Below are 18,721 nucleotides of genomic sequence, written 5' to 3' on the forward strand. Positions count from 1 at the left end.
GTGGGGACCCTGCTTGGGATCCTCTCTCTTCCTTTCTCTGTGCCCCTCCCTGGCCTGCATGTGTACCCTGCCCCCAAAATAAATAAATAAACTTAAAAAAAAAAAGAATAAAAAGATAGAAGAGTCAACCAGCTTCTGCTTTTGAGGTGAGGGGATGTTGGTGTCATTAACAAAAATGGAGACATTGGGAGGAGAGATAGGTTTAAAGGCTAGTGTGTCTAGTACTTTGGGTAAGGTATGTTTCTACAGGCTGTGAGCATTCCTGTGCCTCTCCCATTTTAAAGAGTTCAAAGTAGGGGGGCGCCTGGGTGGTTCAGTTGGTTAAGCGTCCAACTTCGGCTCAGGTCATGATCTCATGGTTCATGGGTTCGAGCCCCATGTCCAGCTCTGTCCTGATAGCTTGGAGCCTGGAGCCTGCTTTGGATTCCGTGTCTCCCTCTCCTCTCTGCCCCTCCCCAGTTCACACTCTGTTTCTCTCTCTCTCTCAAAAATAAATGCACATTTGAAAAGAAAGAGAGTTCTAAGTAGGAAAGTAACGATAACAAGTTTGAAAAAGACTGAGAGAAAAATAAGAGAATCACTAACTTTGTTTACATTGAGAAAAGGCAAGATGGTACAAGTGTTTTCAAAGTTATGAAAAATTAAAAAAAAAAAACCTTTGTTTTTACTAACATGGTAGCTATCCCTTTGCTGTAAAATTCTAATTGTTCCCTCATTTCTGCCTGTGAACTGGTCTACACCCCTGTTTTAAGGCGTGTCATAGTTATAATTTGGTTAACGGTGTGCAAGGAAAAACTCCCATCACCTGTACACAGCCTCAGCTGAGAATGTGGAAAGATTCTGATGGTGTTTCATCCACTTACTTTCAATTTAAGAAGCCAGACAAGTCTTTTTAGGTCAACCTTTATGCTCATGCTGAGAATGGATGCAATTTTTTTCTTTGTCATGATAGTGGCTAAGTCAGAGTAGTTTTGAATCATTCATGAATTGTGAAGGTAGATTTTAGCCTCCAGAAATGAGCACAGATCTATTTTAATTGGGTCATACATTGGGGAGTTTGGGTGGCTCAGTTGGTTAGGTGCCTGACCCTTGATTTCGGCTCTTGATTGAGGTCATGATTTCATGGTTCATGGGATTGAGCCTCACATCGAGCCCAGTGTTGAGCTCTGCACTGACAGCATGGAACCTGCTTGGGATTCTCTCTCTCCCTCTCTCTCTCTGCCCCTCCCCCACTTGTGCTCTCTTTCTCACTCTCAAAATAAATAAACTTAAAAAAATTGGGTTGTATGTTAATTCTAATTAGTACAGTTGACCCTTCATGGGCTTGAATGCAGATTTTTTAATGAATAAGTTCAGTAATGTAAATGTATTATTTCTTTCTTATGATTTCTTAAAAACTATTTCTCTAGCTCACTTTATTGTAAGAATACAGTATTATATATAATATATGATATATATATCCATATATTATAATATATATATATCATGCAAACTATGTGTTAATTAACTGTTTTATGCTAGCAGTAAGGCTTCTGGTCAGCAGCAGACTACTAATAGTTAAGTTTTGGGGAGCCAAAAGTTAATACTTGTATTTTGACTGCACAGGGGTCGACATCTCTAACACTGTGTTGTTCAGGGGTCAACTGTATTTTTTGGACCTGGACCAAACTTGACTTGTGGCTACATTTCAGTTCTTCTCTCCTATTTGTAGAGGTCCTAATAGAGTCGTCTCATAAGTGCTCTCTAATCATTGAGGAAGATTTTAAAAATTCAACATATAAAAATAATAATTACTATAGGCTTTTCCTTACCATTGAATTTGCAAATTAATCATTTAAAAGTGAATGATAGAAATAATTTTAAAGATTAATAAGATAATTGAGAACTGATATGGTATGCAAAGACAAAACAGAATTCCTTCTTACGTCATTTGAGCTGTTAAAATTAAAAAAACAAAACAAAACCCAAAAAACTTCTTACCTGAGGTGTCAATGCATTCAATCAGATTTCCATTACTAGGTAGTACCGGTGGTACACAGACAGTGGATCCACTCTAAAAGACAAGAAACATTTCCCCATTTTAATGACTCTTTTGCTTCTATCATTATACTTCGGGTTTGTTCTCAAATTACCTCAGGTTCTAAAAGAACACTATTTATGAAACTTCTGAAATCCATTTAAAACCTGAAACCTCATTTCGAAAGCCTTTCCTGGTTATTTCCATCTGATTTCGATGTACCTTTGATTTCTCTTCATTTTCCACATTGGCTGTCCCAGAACAAAGAACAGCACAGACCACAAGTGATGGCCAACGTCTTGGCTCCAGTGCATGAGGGTGAGTGTCGGTGACTGCCAAAGGCCATTTCTTACAAGTTAGCACTTACTATGGGAGGCGGTTGTGGTCCTTCTACTGCCCATGAGTGAATTGCTCCATCTGAACATTCGGGGACAGGCTCAAGCCAGCTCCCCCACGAGGGGCGCCGCCGCAGTCACAACAGATCAACAAAACGGGACCACTGATGGGAAAGGATAGGAATATTGGAATTAGCCACAGAGCCACATTAAAATAAAACAACTTGCTTTTTATGATTAATTTGAACCTCTAATATAATGGCACTTGATTTTAAAATTACTGTGAAAGCTTCAGAAAACAAACTGATTGATGGTCAGATACCAAAATCAGTGCGAGCTTCAGTATTCTAGACTGTGATCACTTTTTAATTTGCTTATCTAGTATTCAAATTATAGGATATTGTTACACCATTAAAACAGATGAGTCTTTTTGCTGTCATTACTCAGGAAAATATTAAAGGAGACAAAAAGGAGAGCTGCAGAGGACAGACAATGTGTTTGAGTCTTTGCGTTCCCTCCTCCATGCCTTATTTTTTTCCTTTCACACATGCATGCTTTTTTATTTCAGCAGTAAAATCTTACCCATGCTTCAAGTAATTATTCCCTAAAGACTTCCTCCACATGGAATTTTTCTTGAGTTTATTCACACACAAATAGAGAATATTATGCTACCTAACAAGGTCTTTCTGGTAATCATTTGGGTTTTCTTATTCATTTAAGTAAGTTTCTAGCACGGAGTTTTTTATATGATATAATCTTGATAAATGATTTGGAATGAACGGATGGATGAAGTAAAGGCTATGTAAGTCGAAAATATGACAAAGGTTGGAAAGAAACAATAAGCAAGGTAGAGAGGAAGGAACATAGTAAGGATAGTAATAAGGGGAGGGATAGTAAGAGAGGGGAAAAAGAAAGAAAGGAGGGAAAGAATCCTGTATATTTCGCTTTCTTGAAAATTTGCTGGGTTTAGAGATAGCTTTGTATCTAGGGGTATTTGACCCCAAAGCCCATGCACAATTTTTAAATCTGTTACCAACTACACTACCCAAAGGTAATCAACAATATAAAAAACAAGCTCAAAGTGAAAGTCATCTATTACTTGCAGTAGAGATAAACAATGCCTGAGTAATTAAGTTACTTTTATAAGTACCTAATTTTAGGGGTGCCTGGGTGGGCTCAGTTGGCAAAAGCGTCCGATTTCGGCTTAGGTCATGATCTCACAATTCGTGAGTTCAAACCCCGTTGGGCTCTATGGGGACAGTTCAGAGCCTGGAGCCTGCTTTGGATTCTGTGTCTCCCTCGTGTCTCTGCCCCTCCCCTGCTCATACTCTGTCTCTGTCTCTCTGTTTCTCAATAAATAATAAAGAAGCATTATAAAATACTTAATTTTAAAGTTTTAAAATGTTGGTTAATAATTACGATGGCTAAAAAAGTGAAATTAGAGAATTAGCTCTTCTCATAAATGTTATGTTACATTCTGCAATTTGCTTTTTCCGTTAGCCTTTTCTGATTGTTCGGATCTTTTCTGATTGTCTTCTTCACTCAAATAGCAGTCTGACCTGCCTGTTATGGCACTTTCCCATTGCACTGAGATTGAATGCAAGGAACTTTTTGTCCTCCATTGCACTTTGACTTTCTTATCTTATTAACCCAACAGCAAACAGGCATTTCTTGATACGTGCACAAAATAAGAATTTGGAAAGTACCTTTCATCAAAGGATCAGAAAGCTTGTCTCCTCCCCATAATTTCAGGGAGGGGGATGCCTATGAATAAGATTGTTAAAAGTACTTACATCCTAGGACCAAGAATCCCATGATGAGTAGTCCAATGCCAGCAGGACCAAAATGGACATTATCTAAGGGATTTCTCTGGTAATCACCACCTGTTTGGTCATAGTGTTGCCCGTCCATATTGGTACCACCGCCGTAATCAGTGGAAGTTTTGTCGGCTGTGTTAGTACTGGTGTCACCCTCCGGTGTCACCTCCGGTGTCACCTCCAGTGGCACTCTGTCCAACCGCCGTCCATTTCCACCGCCTTCAGTAGTGGTTCCCTGATTACTTTTATTATTCTCTTCCCAGCCGGAACCGTCGAGGTTAATATTAATTGTTCCAGTACAAGTTCTTTGAAGAGTATCTGTAACAGATTTAAAATGGAAGAAATATCTATACACATACTGTAATAATTGTCGAACAACACAAAGCCATTTTTGAATCAATAATTTATTTCAATGTTTTTCTTCTCATCAATTCAGTAACTTCCCAATCGTCTCTTGTTTGTGACTGAGTTTTTAAATAAGACAAGAGGAATATTTAAAACAAATTTTTTTAAATGTTTACTTACTTTTGAGAGAGAGAAAGAGAGAACGGAGAGAGAGAGAGGAGAGCTCGAGTAGGAAAAAGGGGCAGAGAGAGAGGGAGACCAGAATCTGAAGCAGGCTCCAGGCTCTGAGCTGTCAGCACAGACCCCCACATGGGGCAGGAATTCATGAGCTGTGAGATCACGACCTAAGCCAAAGTCGGACACTTAACTGACTGAGCCACCCAGGACAACCCGAGACCAAGGTGAATATTAGTGCTCTCCTGAAAAACTGTCCCATATGTTGAGAAGCATAAACAATAAATGCCATGTTATGTATTTGCCAGTGGTGTGTGATAAGCCACAGCGGAGTCATTTTTAGACAATGTTTTACACACTTCTCGATATTTTAGACCTGGATTTTATTTGTTGTTTTACGGTCTTTCATTTTTTTTTTTTTAAGTTTTTATTTACGTATTCTCTACACGCCATGTGGGACTTGAACTCCTGAACATGAGATCATGACCTGAGCTGAAGTCAGATGCTTAACCGACTAAGTCACCTGGGCACTGTTGCATTATCTTTTAACCTTAATTATAATGCCTAAAATTTGTTACTTATTTATGTTATATTGACAGATCATATGGCTCATTCCATTTTATTTTTTTTAATTTGCATTGTGAGAATTCTTCCATACGTCAATAAACTTTTCATTATATAGTTTTTTTTATGGTTACATAATTTCACATCAAGTGGACCATAGTTTACCTACCATATTACCTGTTAATTATTATAGATAATGCTATAATTAACATCTCTGTACATTCAGACTTTTATAGTTAGGACTTCTCCTAAGATTATTAAAATTGGGTAAACACATAGGAATGATTTTGTTTGAAGTCATTGTTTTTATCTCTATGACAGAAATGTGAGCTCTGTGTCAGACTTTGTTCATTGATATAACCCTAGAACCTGGCACAATGGCTGGCATTTCATCAGGATTCAATATATAATTTTTGAATAAATGAAGAAACATAACAGAGACAAGTTTAAATTCAGTCTATCCAATATCAAAGCCCATGCCCTTTCAGCTCAGCTGTGCTGATTCTGCTATTGCTGTTGTTTTTGTTGTTATTTTTATCATTATCATTGCATACGCTACTTATAAGTTTGCATTTTTTGAAGACAAAAGGAATGCTCTCTATTTGCCCTAAGCCTAATAATTTCATAAGCAGAAGTTCCAGTTTCTTCATGTATCTAATTAAGCTTGATGTTGGCTGTCTGCAAAAGGAGTAAAGTGGCAATTGCTTAAGATAATTTCAGCACTGAATCAAAACAAGTTTTATCTATAGATTAAATCAGCATTTCTATTTGTAATGTATATTTTTTAAAACCACATTTATTTTGGTGTGCCTGAGTGGCTCAGTCAGTTAAGAATCTGACTCTTGGGGCGGGGGGTGGGGGTGTGTGCCTGGGTGGCTCAATCGGTTAAGCGTCTGACTTTGGCTCAGGTCATGATCTCGCAGTCCTAGAGTTCTAGTCTCGCAACAGGCTCTGTGCTGACAGCTCAGAACCTGGAGCTTGCTTCGGATTCTGTGGTCTCCCTCTCTCTTTCTCTGCCCCTCCCCCGCTTGTGCTCTCTCTCTCTCTCTCTCTCTCTCTCTCTCTCAAAAATAAATAAACATTAAAAAAGTTAAAAAAAAAAAAAGAATCCAACTCTTGGTCTTGGCTCAGGTCATATATCAAAGTTCTGGGTTCCAGACCCATGTAGAGCTCTGCACTCACAGCACAGAGCCTGCTTGGAATTCTCTTTCTCTCTCTTTCCCTCTGCCCCTCCACTGCTCCTGCTCTCTCTCTGTCTCTCTCTCTCTCTCTCTCTCTCAAAATAAATAAATAAATAATTTTCTTAAAACTACATTTATTTTGACTAATTATGATAAAAAACCAGTATAATTTGGTAAATTTCTGAATTGTTGAAAGACTTTAAACTTATGGTTTCTTTTCAAAGTTTATTTATTTTAAGAGAGAGAGAGTGCATGCAACAGAGTGTACACAAACTCACAAGCAGGGGAGGGGCAGACAAAGGGGGAGAGAGAGAATCCCAAGCAGCCCCCAGGCTGTCATTGCTGAATCTCACAAACTATGAGATCATGACGTGAGCTGAGATCAAGAGGCAGACAGATGCTTAACCAACTGGGCCACCTGGTTGAATGACTTTAAAGACATGCTATTTCATTTGTTTTTAATCTGTAAAGCAAGTGGAAATTGTCAACCCCTGTCTAGGACAATCAAAAGAGACAAGAGAGAGAGAAAAGGGGAGAAATAGAAAGTCAAGAAGAGGAACTGAATTAGCAAATATTGCTTAGTGGAATTAGTCTCAGACTTCTCTCCTCTTGTGGCCAACCTAATTTTAATTCTGTTGGTTTGGCAAAGTAATATAAGCATGCTACTTCCAAATTGTTCACATGAAATTGTATATCACCTTTCCAAAAAAATTATGTAAAGTCATGTCAACTTTTCTTTTGGACTAATTATTTGAAAGTAATTTAAGAATACAAGTTAAAATTTTCATTTGAAATGAATAAGAACTAATATCTATTGAATGTCAGCACTTTTCTAAGTGCTTTACATGTTAATAATTCGTTTAATATCTCTAGATCCATAATGTTAGAGTCCCATTTTACAGAAGAAAAGACTGAGGAATAAAAGGGTTAAGTAACTTCTTTAAAATCTTATTGCTACTAAGGGATGGTGAAAGATACCAATCCAGTCTCACTCCAGAGCTCATGGGCTTAGCCACTGAGTTACACTGTTTCTCATATTATTAAAAATTTGAATCTATAATAGCCAGTATGATTTTTCTGTTGGGAAAGGATTATTTCAAAATATAACAATTAAAATTTTAATATTTGAGTGTATATATAATTTCCTCTAGAAGGGAAAAAAAGTTAAGTTGATTTCTTACCATCTATAGATAGAATTGTTCCTTGGTATTTCCCCCCAAGCATTTTATATTGTTCCATGGTAACTGCATTTCTCAAAGTAATTATGCCTGTTCTTGAGTCAATATCAAGTAGGTTAGCAGGATTATTTCCCATTACATATCTGTATTTGAAGAAAACAGTACAAATTAATGTTAGCTATCTAAAAGAGAAACAGACAGAGATTTTGATTATAAAACACATATTTCAAGTCAGTAGTTATAACCCCTGGATATTATTTTCGATTATTAGAGACTTTATTTTTTATCCGGGAAGTGCCACCACATTCAGAAATAGAAAAGGTTTGGGGTGCCTGGGTGGCTCAGCTAGTTGAGCATCAAACTCTTGATTTTGGTTCGGGTCATGAACCCAGGGTGGTGTGGGATCAAGCCCCGAGTCAGGCTCCTCGCTGAGTGTGGAGCCTGTTTAAGATTCTCTCTCTCTCTCTCTCTCGCTCTCTCTCTCTCTTTCTCTCTCTTTTTCTTCCCCCCTGCTCTTCTCCCCCGCTCTCTCTCTCTCTAAAAAAAATTTTTTTAAAAATAAATAGGAAAGGTTTAAATTTAAGAAAAATAAATTGCTGGCAGCCATTTCTAATGGAATATCTCATGCCCACTTGGATGTCAGAATCATCTTTGATGCTTGAAGTCTCATTTTCATTTGGTTTTGGTAGCATCAGAACTATCCTGGAAGACCCAGATCCTGGAACTCCCTGGGCTGCTTCTAATTCTAAACTGTTCTCTTCCCTAAGAAGTTAAGTTACTTCTCCATCAGTTTGTGGTTTCATTCTCTCCCAATTTTTACTCCCCCTTCTCATATTCACAATGACTTTATAGGGCTTCTGTTGAATTTCCTTCTCATTTACATATTTATTAAACATTGCTTAGATAACTCTGTCTCAGGCACTGTGAAACTCAAAGACTAGATGGGAGGGGATGGGGAGGGATGGTCCGCCCTCAATGAACTCACATCTGTGGAGTACAAAGAGAGTGTATCATTATTCAATGCTGATTATAAAGTGAAGAGAGTAGCTGAAATGAGCTAACTAAATCTAATTGATTTCAATCTGGGCAGATCTGCAATGGGAAAATCAGTCCATCAGATCTTCTGGGAGAATAACCATGATATGTGGTAATCAGCTAATTGGTCAATAAAATACATAAACACAGAAATGTCAAACTTCCAATATTTTCCACATTTTACACCTTTACTTTTTTTACATCTTACATTTGCACAATTTTTTATGTTTTCCTAAGTTAAAAGCTCTAAATTAAACAACAATTCAGTAGTTAGTACTTTTTATGATTGAATGATGGTTTCAAAAATAAAGTATTTTAATTTGGATACTTAAAATTTCTAAAGAGAGCACACTGTATTTAAGTTCCATATATGGTAAAAGTTATTTGGAGAATATCAGTCTTACCTAACAGTTGTTGAAGCTACACCTGTGTCAAGGTCAGTAGCTATAAAGTCTCCCACTTTATAATTTTGTCCCATGTTGCTAGTCACTACATATGTCTTTGAACCTGGACGGAACACTGCGCCTTCAATTACATTTAACACAGTCACAGAGATGGCGGTTGCTGTGAGTTTGTATTGAGACATAACTGAATGATGAAATTCAGCTTTATTTCTGACACCAATACTAAGTTGCAGATTCTTCATATCTTCATAATCTAGGGGCTAGAAATGACAGAGTGAAATAGTTTTACTATAAGGAAAAAACATTTTGGAAGAAAGACAAATCCTTTGATAATAGGCCAGAAAACTCTTACATCTCTTTCTTTAATTAAATATAAATACATATACATACACGCTCTATTCTTTCTTTAATTCAATACAAACACATGAAAATATAGCAAGAAAAAAATCCAATTGTCCTAGGTCCTTTGTCAAAACAGTTGGTAATATATGACATGAATTTTAATTATACATCAAGCAAATTAAAAACTTAAAATATATAGATGCATTTTGTCTTTTGTCTTTTGCATTTTGTAGCAAAAAGAAGTTTATGTTAGCTTCTATCATTTCATTTTTCTCAAAAAGTAGATCTAGGGGCACTTGGGTGGCTGAGTTGGTTAAGTGTTCAACTCTTGATTTCACCTCAGGTCATGATCACATGGTTTGTGGAATTGAGCCCTGCGAGCCCCACATGGGGCTCTGCTGTGACTTCACAGAGTCTGCTTGGGATTCTCTCTCCCCCTTTCTTTGCCCCTCTCCTTATGCATACATACTCTCTCTCTCAAAAATAAACATTTTTTTAAAAGTAGCCTTATTTATTACAAAGTATGGACCAAATATATAGTGCATTCAATCATTTGACTTTTTATCCATAAAGTACTATTTAGAAGAAATTTTACTTCTGTAAATGTGACTTCTTTAAATAAGTCTAGTAATCAGAGTATAAAAATAATAAAAATCCTTATTTTCTTCAGTATATTCTGGAAAAAATTTATTTCATATTATAAAATAATCAAGTAGTCATTTTCATTATGAAAGTTGGTGTCAATTCACCACTTATGAAATTCACAAACAACTATGCATTACGCCCATAAGTTCCAAGTGTATTTTTCTAAATTTTCATGTGAGAGTAATTTAGATGACCATCGATTCATACATCAAACTCTCCACTTAGTACATTTTTTTGAATTTGTTTAATGTTTATTTATTTTTGAGAGAGAGAGAGAGAGAGAGAGAGAGAGAGAATGAGTGGGGGAGGGGCAGAGAGAGAGGGAGGCACAGAATCTGAAACAGGCTCCAGGTTCTGAGCTGTCAGCACAGCCTGACGTGGGGCTCAAACTAGGGAACAGTGAGATCATGACTTAGGCCGAAGTGGGATGCTTAGCCAACTGAGCCACCCAGGCACCCCTCCATTTAGTACAATTTTTAATCCTTGCTATAATGTTGGCTTCATTTGTAATTCCAAGAAAGTCTATAATATCATGTATACATATATATTACACATAATTATAATAAAGGAATTAATATAGGATATCATGCCTGGAAGAAAAATCAACATTATTCCTATTTTATGGATAGAGATATTGAAGATAAATAGACTAATTTTTAAAAGTAATGTAGTTATTTGGGATGAAAAAGATTAGGACTCATTTTCCCCAGTATGGAATCCTAGATAGAACAGAGGAGACAATATGAACTTATAGCTAGAGAAACTTATGTTTGAATGTCAGCCATACCACTTACTAGCTATCAGAACTCGAACAGGTTACATACTGTCTCTGAACCTCAGTGTATTTATCTGCAATATGGGCATATAACCTAATTTTCAGGGATACTGTGAGGAATAAACTAAAACATCTGCATCCTGCGTCAGGAAATAGAAACTATAGGCATAGTGACACTTTATGAAGACATGAGATAAATGATCGCACATTCTTATGGGGACAGAATTCTTAGATGTCTGTTTCCCAGGACTATTCTGAAAGAAGGAAATAGTTTTAAAAATGACTATGTTTTGCCATAAAGAATGCATAAATCCATCTTCTAGCACAGGCTGAAACCTTCACTATCAGCTCCCCAGGAGTCACATTCTCTTTTTCTCACATCTTAGAGGAAATTCTACCTCTGGTACATGTGGTGGGTCATCAATGTAGGGGGGACATAGGAGAATTCTGTTGACTTGGACCAAATCTTTGTTGCTTGGACCAAATCTCTAGTATATTTGTGTTCATAATAAGCCTTGGTCAGCAGCCACAGGGAGATGGGACTGTGATAATTCTATAATGACAGTAATTTAATTTTAATTTTATAAAAACACACTGGAGAACTAAACTTTTAATTACATGATAAATATTCTTAGTGCATATTAATTAATGTACATTATTGACACAGACACATTTTTATAAGGCCATGTTCAATCTGCTTAAAAATATTTTTCAAACGTCTGAAACTGAACCTTAAGGGTTACTCATACTTTGTTGTGAGTATAAAATAAGATTCATTTTTAGAATTCTCTTAATTTATATGATCTGTGAAGGCATAGTGTATTAATAGAAGAGACTGTCAAGTTCAAGTTTAATGCCTGGCTTCATAAAGTGATATAAGCGGAAAAATGGTAAAAAAGCTCTATGTCATATATCATTTTAAAACACTGTATTTTATTCTTTTACTCAATTTTGTGAGATGTTAACATTTTAAGATTAACATTTTGAAAAAGACTAAAAAACTAAATTATTTAGGGTAATTATACCATACCTTAACAACCTTTAAAATTCCCACATTTGTTCTTTCATTCATTTCTATGTCAAACCAACCTCCTTCATTTCCAGAGATAAAGAAAATGACTGCTATCCAGTTAGCTGAGTACTCTTCGTCCAAGTCAATTACTCTAATCTGGGCCAAATTTGAATGTAGAGCATTTTCTTCAATACTAGCAGAATACTGAAAGAAGAAGGAAAAAAAATTTAACACCAACTGTGTGAGTGAGAGAAGAACTATACCAGATTTTCAGAGAATGTTTATGGTCATTCATTATTTAGAAAAGAGATCTGTGTTTATAGTCTCATGTTTCGTTGTCCAAATACATATATTTTGCCCATGTATTATGTAAACAAACACAAGACAATGTACGTGTTTGTTTACATTTGGGTTTTATGTGACTAAAACTATCACGTGTCCCTATGAATAAAATTATTTAAACAAATTTTAGAATTAAAGTTATTAATTCCAAGGACAAACACTTACTGAAGACTGTTCCATGTACGGGATGTTATCATTAACGTCAAGGATTTTAATGTTGCATTCACACTCTGCTGACATGCCATCTGCCCCACCGTCTCGGTCTGAGCCTCTCACAGCAAGGGAATACTGGCTGTATTGCTAAAAGCACACATATCAAAACACATTACAAAACATATCACAGTTGATCTAGACAGTCCTGATTCTGCCTCATGCAAAGTTCTTTTAGAATGTTAGTTCAACGTAAATCTATGATTAAAACAGGGCAACAGAGAATATTGAAAATCCGCAGATCTCAATGAATCAATATAGCAGTTGGTACTTCTTTCTTTCTTTCTTTCTTTCTTTCTTTCTTTCTTTCTTTCTTTCGTTCTCCTTCCTTCCTTCCTTCCTTCCTTCCTTCCTTCCTTCCTTCCTTCCTTATTTTTGAGGCAGAGAGAGACAGAGCATGAGCAGGGGAGGGGCAGAGAGAGAGGGAGACACAGAATCCGAAGCAGGCTCCAGGCTCTGAGCTGTCAGCACAGAGCCCGACGCAGGGCTCGAACTCACGGACCGTGAGATCATGACCTGAGCCGAAGTCGGACACTTAATCAACTGAGCCAGCCAGGCGCCCCAAACAGTTGGTACTTCTATTTCCAGCAATGCTTATCCAGCGTCATTTAAAAGAAACAACACTTTTAAAGGCCTCATTCCTTATTATATGTCCAGGGTTGAAAAAGTTTATAAAGTGACCAAAAGTTTATAAAATGACCAAAATGGTCAGGAGGAGAGAGATTAAGGTTTACCAAGAATTAATGGCATGAAAATTCCAAGCCGTAAATAATCAGCCATGGAATGTGCAAGAAGAATAAAGACATAAGAAATGATTTGCATTTCTGGGAGGTGGGAGTGGTAGGTGGAAGCAGTGGCGTTATTGATGATCCGTCTTCTTGATTCTACTCAATGGTGCTTAAATTTTTACAAGCTAGAAAAAACCGTGAAGCCTTTTCCAGACACATGCATACACACATCCTCATTCAAAATTGTGGATATCGTTTTATAGGATTCATAGTTAGCGACATCATGAGGGCTCTCCGTGGTCTCTACGTTAAAAATATCTGCTCTGGTGGCCTGCCAGTGACTGCAGAGTTCCTTTAATATTTAGGGCTCTTCACCACTAAAAGTCTTGTGACATTAAAGGAATTCCATTGGGCTCTTTAAGGAAGTTTAAGAGAGAAAATGTTAATAGTTAATTTCTTCTGATGGTTGTTTTCAAACAAGTGAAAAAGGAGATACAGGTGACTTAGGAACTGATAGTTTTGGGATCATTAAACAGTGTGAAAATAATCTCATTTATCCTAAATGTAGGAGTCATTAATAGGGGAATCATCATTTCAAAATAACTATAATAATTAAACTAAAATTTAAGTAACTATCCATTCAAAAATAAAACTTCTTCGTTTATAACCCCCAAACACATACACACCTGGTAAATCCTATCAATATTTTTTAAAAGATGAAAATGTTGATACTTTTATATTAAATAATGGGACCACATGGCATTAATAAATTCTAACTTGATTCTAACTTGCTAACAATCACTAATTATTTTCTTATTGGTAAATGAGAAGGTTGGTCTGGATTGTACTCAATTCCTTTCCATCATACTGATTCTGTGATTCATTTCCCAAAGTAATCAGTGGTCTGTCAGTAGGTGAGATATAGGAAGGAAAAAGAAGAGTTCTGTTGTCAGATGAGCTTAGGATATTCTGGGCTAAAAGAAAGATAAACAAGTTTCTTAGCTTGTAGGAATTCTTAGAGCTTCTACCATGTTCATGCGCTGTGACTCGCCAAGATGGGGGATGTAATAGCAATTGTTTCTTAAATCTATTTCATTATAGAATACATTAAAAAAATAGAGCTTTTAGGGGTGCCTGGATGACTCAGTCGATTAAGCATCCGAGTTTGGCTCAGGTCATGATTTCGCAGTTTGTGAGTTCGAGCCCCGTGTCAGGCTTCGTGCTGGCAGCTCAGAGCCTGGAGCCTGCTTTGGATTCTGTGTCTCCCTCTCTCTCTGCTCCTCCCCCACTCATGCTCTGTCCCTCAAAAATAAATAAACGTTAAAAAATGGAAAAAAATAGAGCCTTTGCCTCTGCCTTATGGATATTCTCATGTACTTTCAGAATCTAGTTGTCTTAAATTGAGGTAATTCTTAGGTAGGATTGAATGAAAAGTGACAGTTTAAAATGTATTTGTGGAATTCTCGTTTTTTTCATTTTGAAGATATTTGTTATACCATTACCATTACGTGAAAATTTAAACATATTGCTTTCTTTTCTTCTTAGAGTCACTTCCTTGGAAACTAACAAACCAATCAAAGAAAAAGAATATTACCTCTCTGTCTAGAAAATTATTCATTGTTCGAATTTCTCCAGTGTTTCTATTGATAATAAACATTGGTGAATCAGAAGGTTCCTGTCTTATGATCTTGAAGGCTATTTTTGAGTTCAAATTATTTGGTTCATCTGCATCAGTAGCATTGAGTCTCATCACCAGTGTATCTAGAAATCAAGAAAAATTGGTTGGGAATGGACAGTTTGCATTTTTGTTATAATACAGTATATTGCTTTTTTAACAAGTGTTAAAGTTGGTTGGTCCATATAAGGTATGCTCTACCATTTTCCCTGTCTACTTCAACAGCTTAGCTCCTTTCTAAACTTTTGCCTATACAAAAAGATCACATTTTCCCAGGAACTTACACATTTCTGACAGTTAGAAAACAAAGATATGTTTTATTCTGTGTTTCCTTTTCATGTTCTAGTATTATCCCTTTTTTTAAAGCCTACTGTGGTGAAACAAATGATATCAAGGCCAGACCAACTTTTTCCCAACTATAGAACTTACTAGCTATATAATCTTGGCTTCAGTGTCCACCTCTATAAATGGGGATGATAATAGTACTGTGTTCATGAGAGAATTAAACGGTTTAATGAGAAAAAATTATAGGAAGTTCCCATTGGCTGAGTTCTGTTTTGCATGGTCCTTAGTGAAGCGGTAGGTAACAAATAGGTTTAAAGAGATGCTTAACTACATACTTTGTCTTATCCCTTATCTTTGCCGTGAATCTTATAAACAGTTTTGATGAAGGACACTAGAGAATGAAAAGCTGCCAGTGTTCATGAGCTAGAATTCTTCTTTACATTCAGTCTTTTTTAGCACAAGTGCCTTGTCTATAAACACAAATGCAAGAGATATCTCCCTTCTCACTGTCTGCACACACACGCACTTGCCTCTCAAGAATGGTACTAAGAAAAACAAACAGTGGATTTCGATTCCATTTTTCTTTTCTATATTGTGTGAATTTTTACAACAAACATTTTTAGAATGATATTTTACAAGGGATACCTATTCAAAGTATACGTATAGTATTTTAATAAATAAAAGTACACTGTAAGGATTTTTGGAATTTATAGTAAATTATACCACTCAAAGGTCAAAAGTAACTATGGTGAGTTGAAGTTTTGAATTTAAATGAGAAATCATCACTGCTGTTTTAAATATATTTAGGACAATCTTCACTGGTGTGCTAGACAGTTAACTTTCCCAAGTGACTCAATATTTGGCAGTTAAAATGTTGCCATTTACAGTAATCCATGAGGAGGACATTATACCTTCAGATAGTCAAAACTCTTACAAATAAATGCTCTACCAAGTTTATAGGTTTTCTGGTGCCCCTTAACTAACACCACTTGGGACCATCAGCTTTCACTATGCATAGGGGGGGCAAACAAGGTTAAGGTTATAGTACATTCCAAACACATAAAATAAGTAATTTGAGTAAAAAGCAAGGAAAACCTATATTTATGACATCATATATAAAAAGGGAAAACAAGTTTTGCTTTGTGTTTATTTACTGTCAACAAAAACTCTTGAAGATTGTGGTCACAAAATAGATGGCCTGGAAGTGATTTCTACTAACGACTTGAAAGTAGGTTAACAAAAAAAAAAAAAAAAAAAAGTCAGCATGAACAGAAGTGGATGAGATTTGCCCTTCAGAACAGCTGGGCTGGGAGGCTAAATTCTCCCAGTGCCCTTGCCACCACCGTACAAAGTACTTTTGGGATTTCTCCCGAGGGGTCTACAACTGAGCTGGTGCGTGAGTTACATGAGAAGACCCTTCTCATTTTTTTGGAGTTGTTCCTTGTGTGTGCCAGATTGGAGCTACTTCCATAGTTAAAGGGAAGCCATTATGGAGACTTCTTGTGCTTTTCTGTTCTGGTTGCTTTTCTATACTTAATCTTTTACATTCATAATGATGTAGTACCTTCACATAGTTTGGCCTCTCGTTGCTTGGCTGTGAAGAGTGATCTGGAAGTCAGTATATTCTTGTTTACTTCATAAAATGAATTACTTACTTGCATTAGAATTTTCTTCTATTTGTCCCAGAAAAGTAGACATAGAAAATACTGGAGGGTTGTCATTTATATCCAAAACCCTGACTCTGAGCTCGAGAGGCCTCTCTAAATCTTGACCCAGGGAATTCAGAGCCCGGCAATAGATCTAGGGGAGAAGATAAGAATAATTATTTGGCGCAACAGATACGTATTAAGTTTTTATTTTGTTTGGGCACTATGCTAGGTGTTGTGGGTAACCAAAAAAAAAAAAAATAAGACCTATTATTTGCTACAGAAGGTAGATGCAAGCAGTAGTTAGAATCAATAAGGGGAGGCAAACACAAACTCAAAATACCATTTGAGAAAAGGTAACGTGATAAGTTATTTAGAAGAAGACTTAGCATACTGTAACATTATAGGGGGATGTAATTATTGAGAGAGATCTTGAAGGAGAATTTCAGCAAGTGGAACTGGGAATTGGCAAGATGTTCCAAGCAAAGGGTTTTATGTGAGGAAAGAAGCAGAGTAATGAAAATGCATTATTTGAAATTAGGAGTCAGGGCTATTGGCTTTGAGGATGGGGTAAAGGAGGCATCAAAGAAAGGGAGTATTCGGTAAGCTTAAGTGGTGACTATGTGGGTGTCTGTATTATTATTGTTGCTGCTGTTATTGTTATTACTCATATATGATGTGTACATAAGTATAATGGATGCTATTTTACCCATGTGGTATATCATATAAAAATGCATTGTGCTTCAAGAAAAGCTAATAGGTTGGCATGGTGACTCAGAGGTTTTGTGAGTAAACATTGTCAGAGGTAAGGCAGAGTATAGATTTGGAATAGAAGGCTAAGGAATTGAAATAGCCCAAGGAGTACAAACAGGCAGCGTGACTGAAAGCACAAACATCCATTACTATTTGAAGGTGTTTGGGCATATGGGTTGATGGGGATTTTTTAATGTTTATTTATTTATTTTGAGAGAGAGACAGAGTGCAAGGGAGCACGAGTGGGGGAGGGGCAGACAGAGGGAGAGAGAGAATCCCAAGCAGTCTCAGCACTGACAGCACAGAGCCCCTTGTGGGTCTCGATCTCACAAGCCGTGAGATCATGACCTGAGCAGAAATCAAGTTGGACCCCAGGCACCCCTGGATCGAAGGGGCTTTAACCGAGCGAGCTTACAAGATCAAGGAAGGTTTTCTTTATTTCCTTTTTATTTTAAGTATTAACAAGTGTTGATCATGATGATAAATGGACATGGAAGCAGCCAATGGAGAAAGCAGAAGAGAGATGAAAACAAAGTTGATAGAATAAGGTTCTTGAAGAAACAGATAATTATGGAACAATGGATATCTTGGGGATAAACTCTGGGGAAAAAGCAGAAAATTAATTTTATTTTTGGATTTAATGCAGAACATTTCTGAGCTGGGGGAGAGAGATTTAATTGTGGGAATGTTTGACAGAAGGCTTCACACTTTTTAGCCAAGTTGGTCATCAGGTCAGCTGCTTAAAGTGCAAATGAGGCAGAGGGTTTGGACTTTTGTCCCAGCCACTCTCAAGAATGGAAGTGTGATTCAGTTAAGGATGGATTAGAATATTTCCAAAGCACGTTCTGAGCTCAGGTGAGACTGAGCAATGTGAATTTATAATAAAGTATGTTTATTCAGAAAAGGCTCCCTTAGTAACTCAAAAATAATCTCTCAGGATTGGAGTTAAAAGAGAAGCAATTATTCTCAACTGAATTAAAGAAAAAGAAATAAGGGGGCACCTGGGTGGCTCAGTCAGTTAAGCGTCTGACTCAAGCTCCGGTCACGTCTCATAGTTTGTGAGTTCAATCCCGCGTCGGGCTCTGTGCTGACAGCCCAGAGCCTGGAGCCTGCTTCGGATTCTGTGTCTCCCTCTCTCTCTGTCCCTCCCCTGCTCTCATTCTGTCTTGCTCTCTCTCAAGAATAAATAAAAATATTAAAAAATATTTTAAAAAAAAGGAGTAAGAGTTAGGTACTTGCCCTCCCAAACAAATATTCT

General features: G+C 36.8%; 2 protein-coding genes across 5 annotated transcripts in view; one reads left to right on the forward strand and one right to left on the reverse strand.

Annotated features, from left to right (window-relative positions):
- DSC1 (desmocollin 1) overlaps positions 1 to 18,721 on the forward strand; it is a 360,764-nt gene that overhangs the window by 149,810 nt on the left and 192,233 nt on the right. The window lies entirely within an intron of this gene.
- DSG1 (desmoglein 1) overlaps positions 1 to 18,721 on the reverse strand; it is a 34,620-nt gene that overhangs the window by 4,126 nt on the left and 11,773 nt on the right. Inside the window, 10 exon segments of the mRNA XM_030336564.1 lie at positions 1,981 to 2,053; positions 2,385 to 2,458; positions 2,461 to 2,516; positions 4,142 to 4,487; positions 7,615 to 7,754; positions 9,051 to 9,310; positions 11,843 to 12,028; positions 12,332 to 12,466; positions 14,699 to 14,865; positions 16,720 to 16,864. Of these exon segments, the coding sequence (XP_030192424.1) occupies positions 1,981 to 2,053; positions 2,385 to 2,458; positions 2,461 to 2,516; positions 4,142 to 4,487; positions 7,615 to 7,754; positions 9,051 to 9,310; positions 11,843 to 12,028; positions 12,332 to 12,466; positions 14,699 to 14,865; positions 16,720 to 16,864 (1,582 nt within the window).

Source organism: Lynx canadensis, chromosome D3, assembly GCF_007474595.2.
Source record: "Lynx canadensis isolate LIC74 chromosome D3, mLynCan4.pri.v2, whole genome shotgun sequence".
In the NCBI taxonomy this organism is placed as follows: domain Eukaryota; kingdom Metazoa; phylum Chordata; class Mammalia; order Carnivora; family Felidae; genus Lynx; species Lynx canadensis.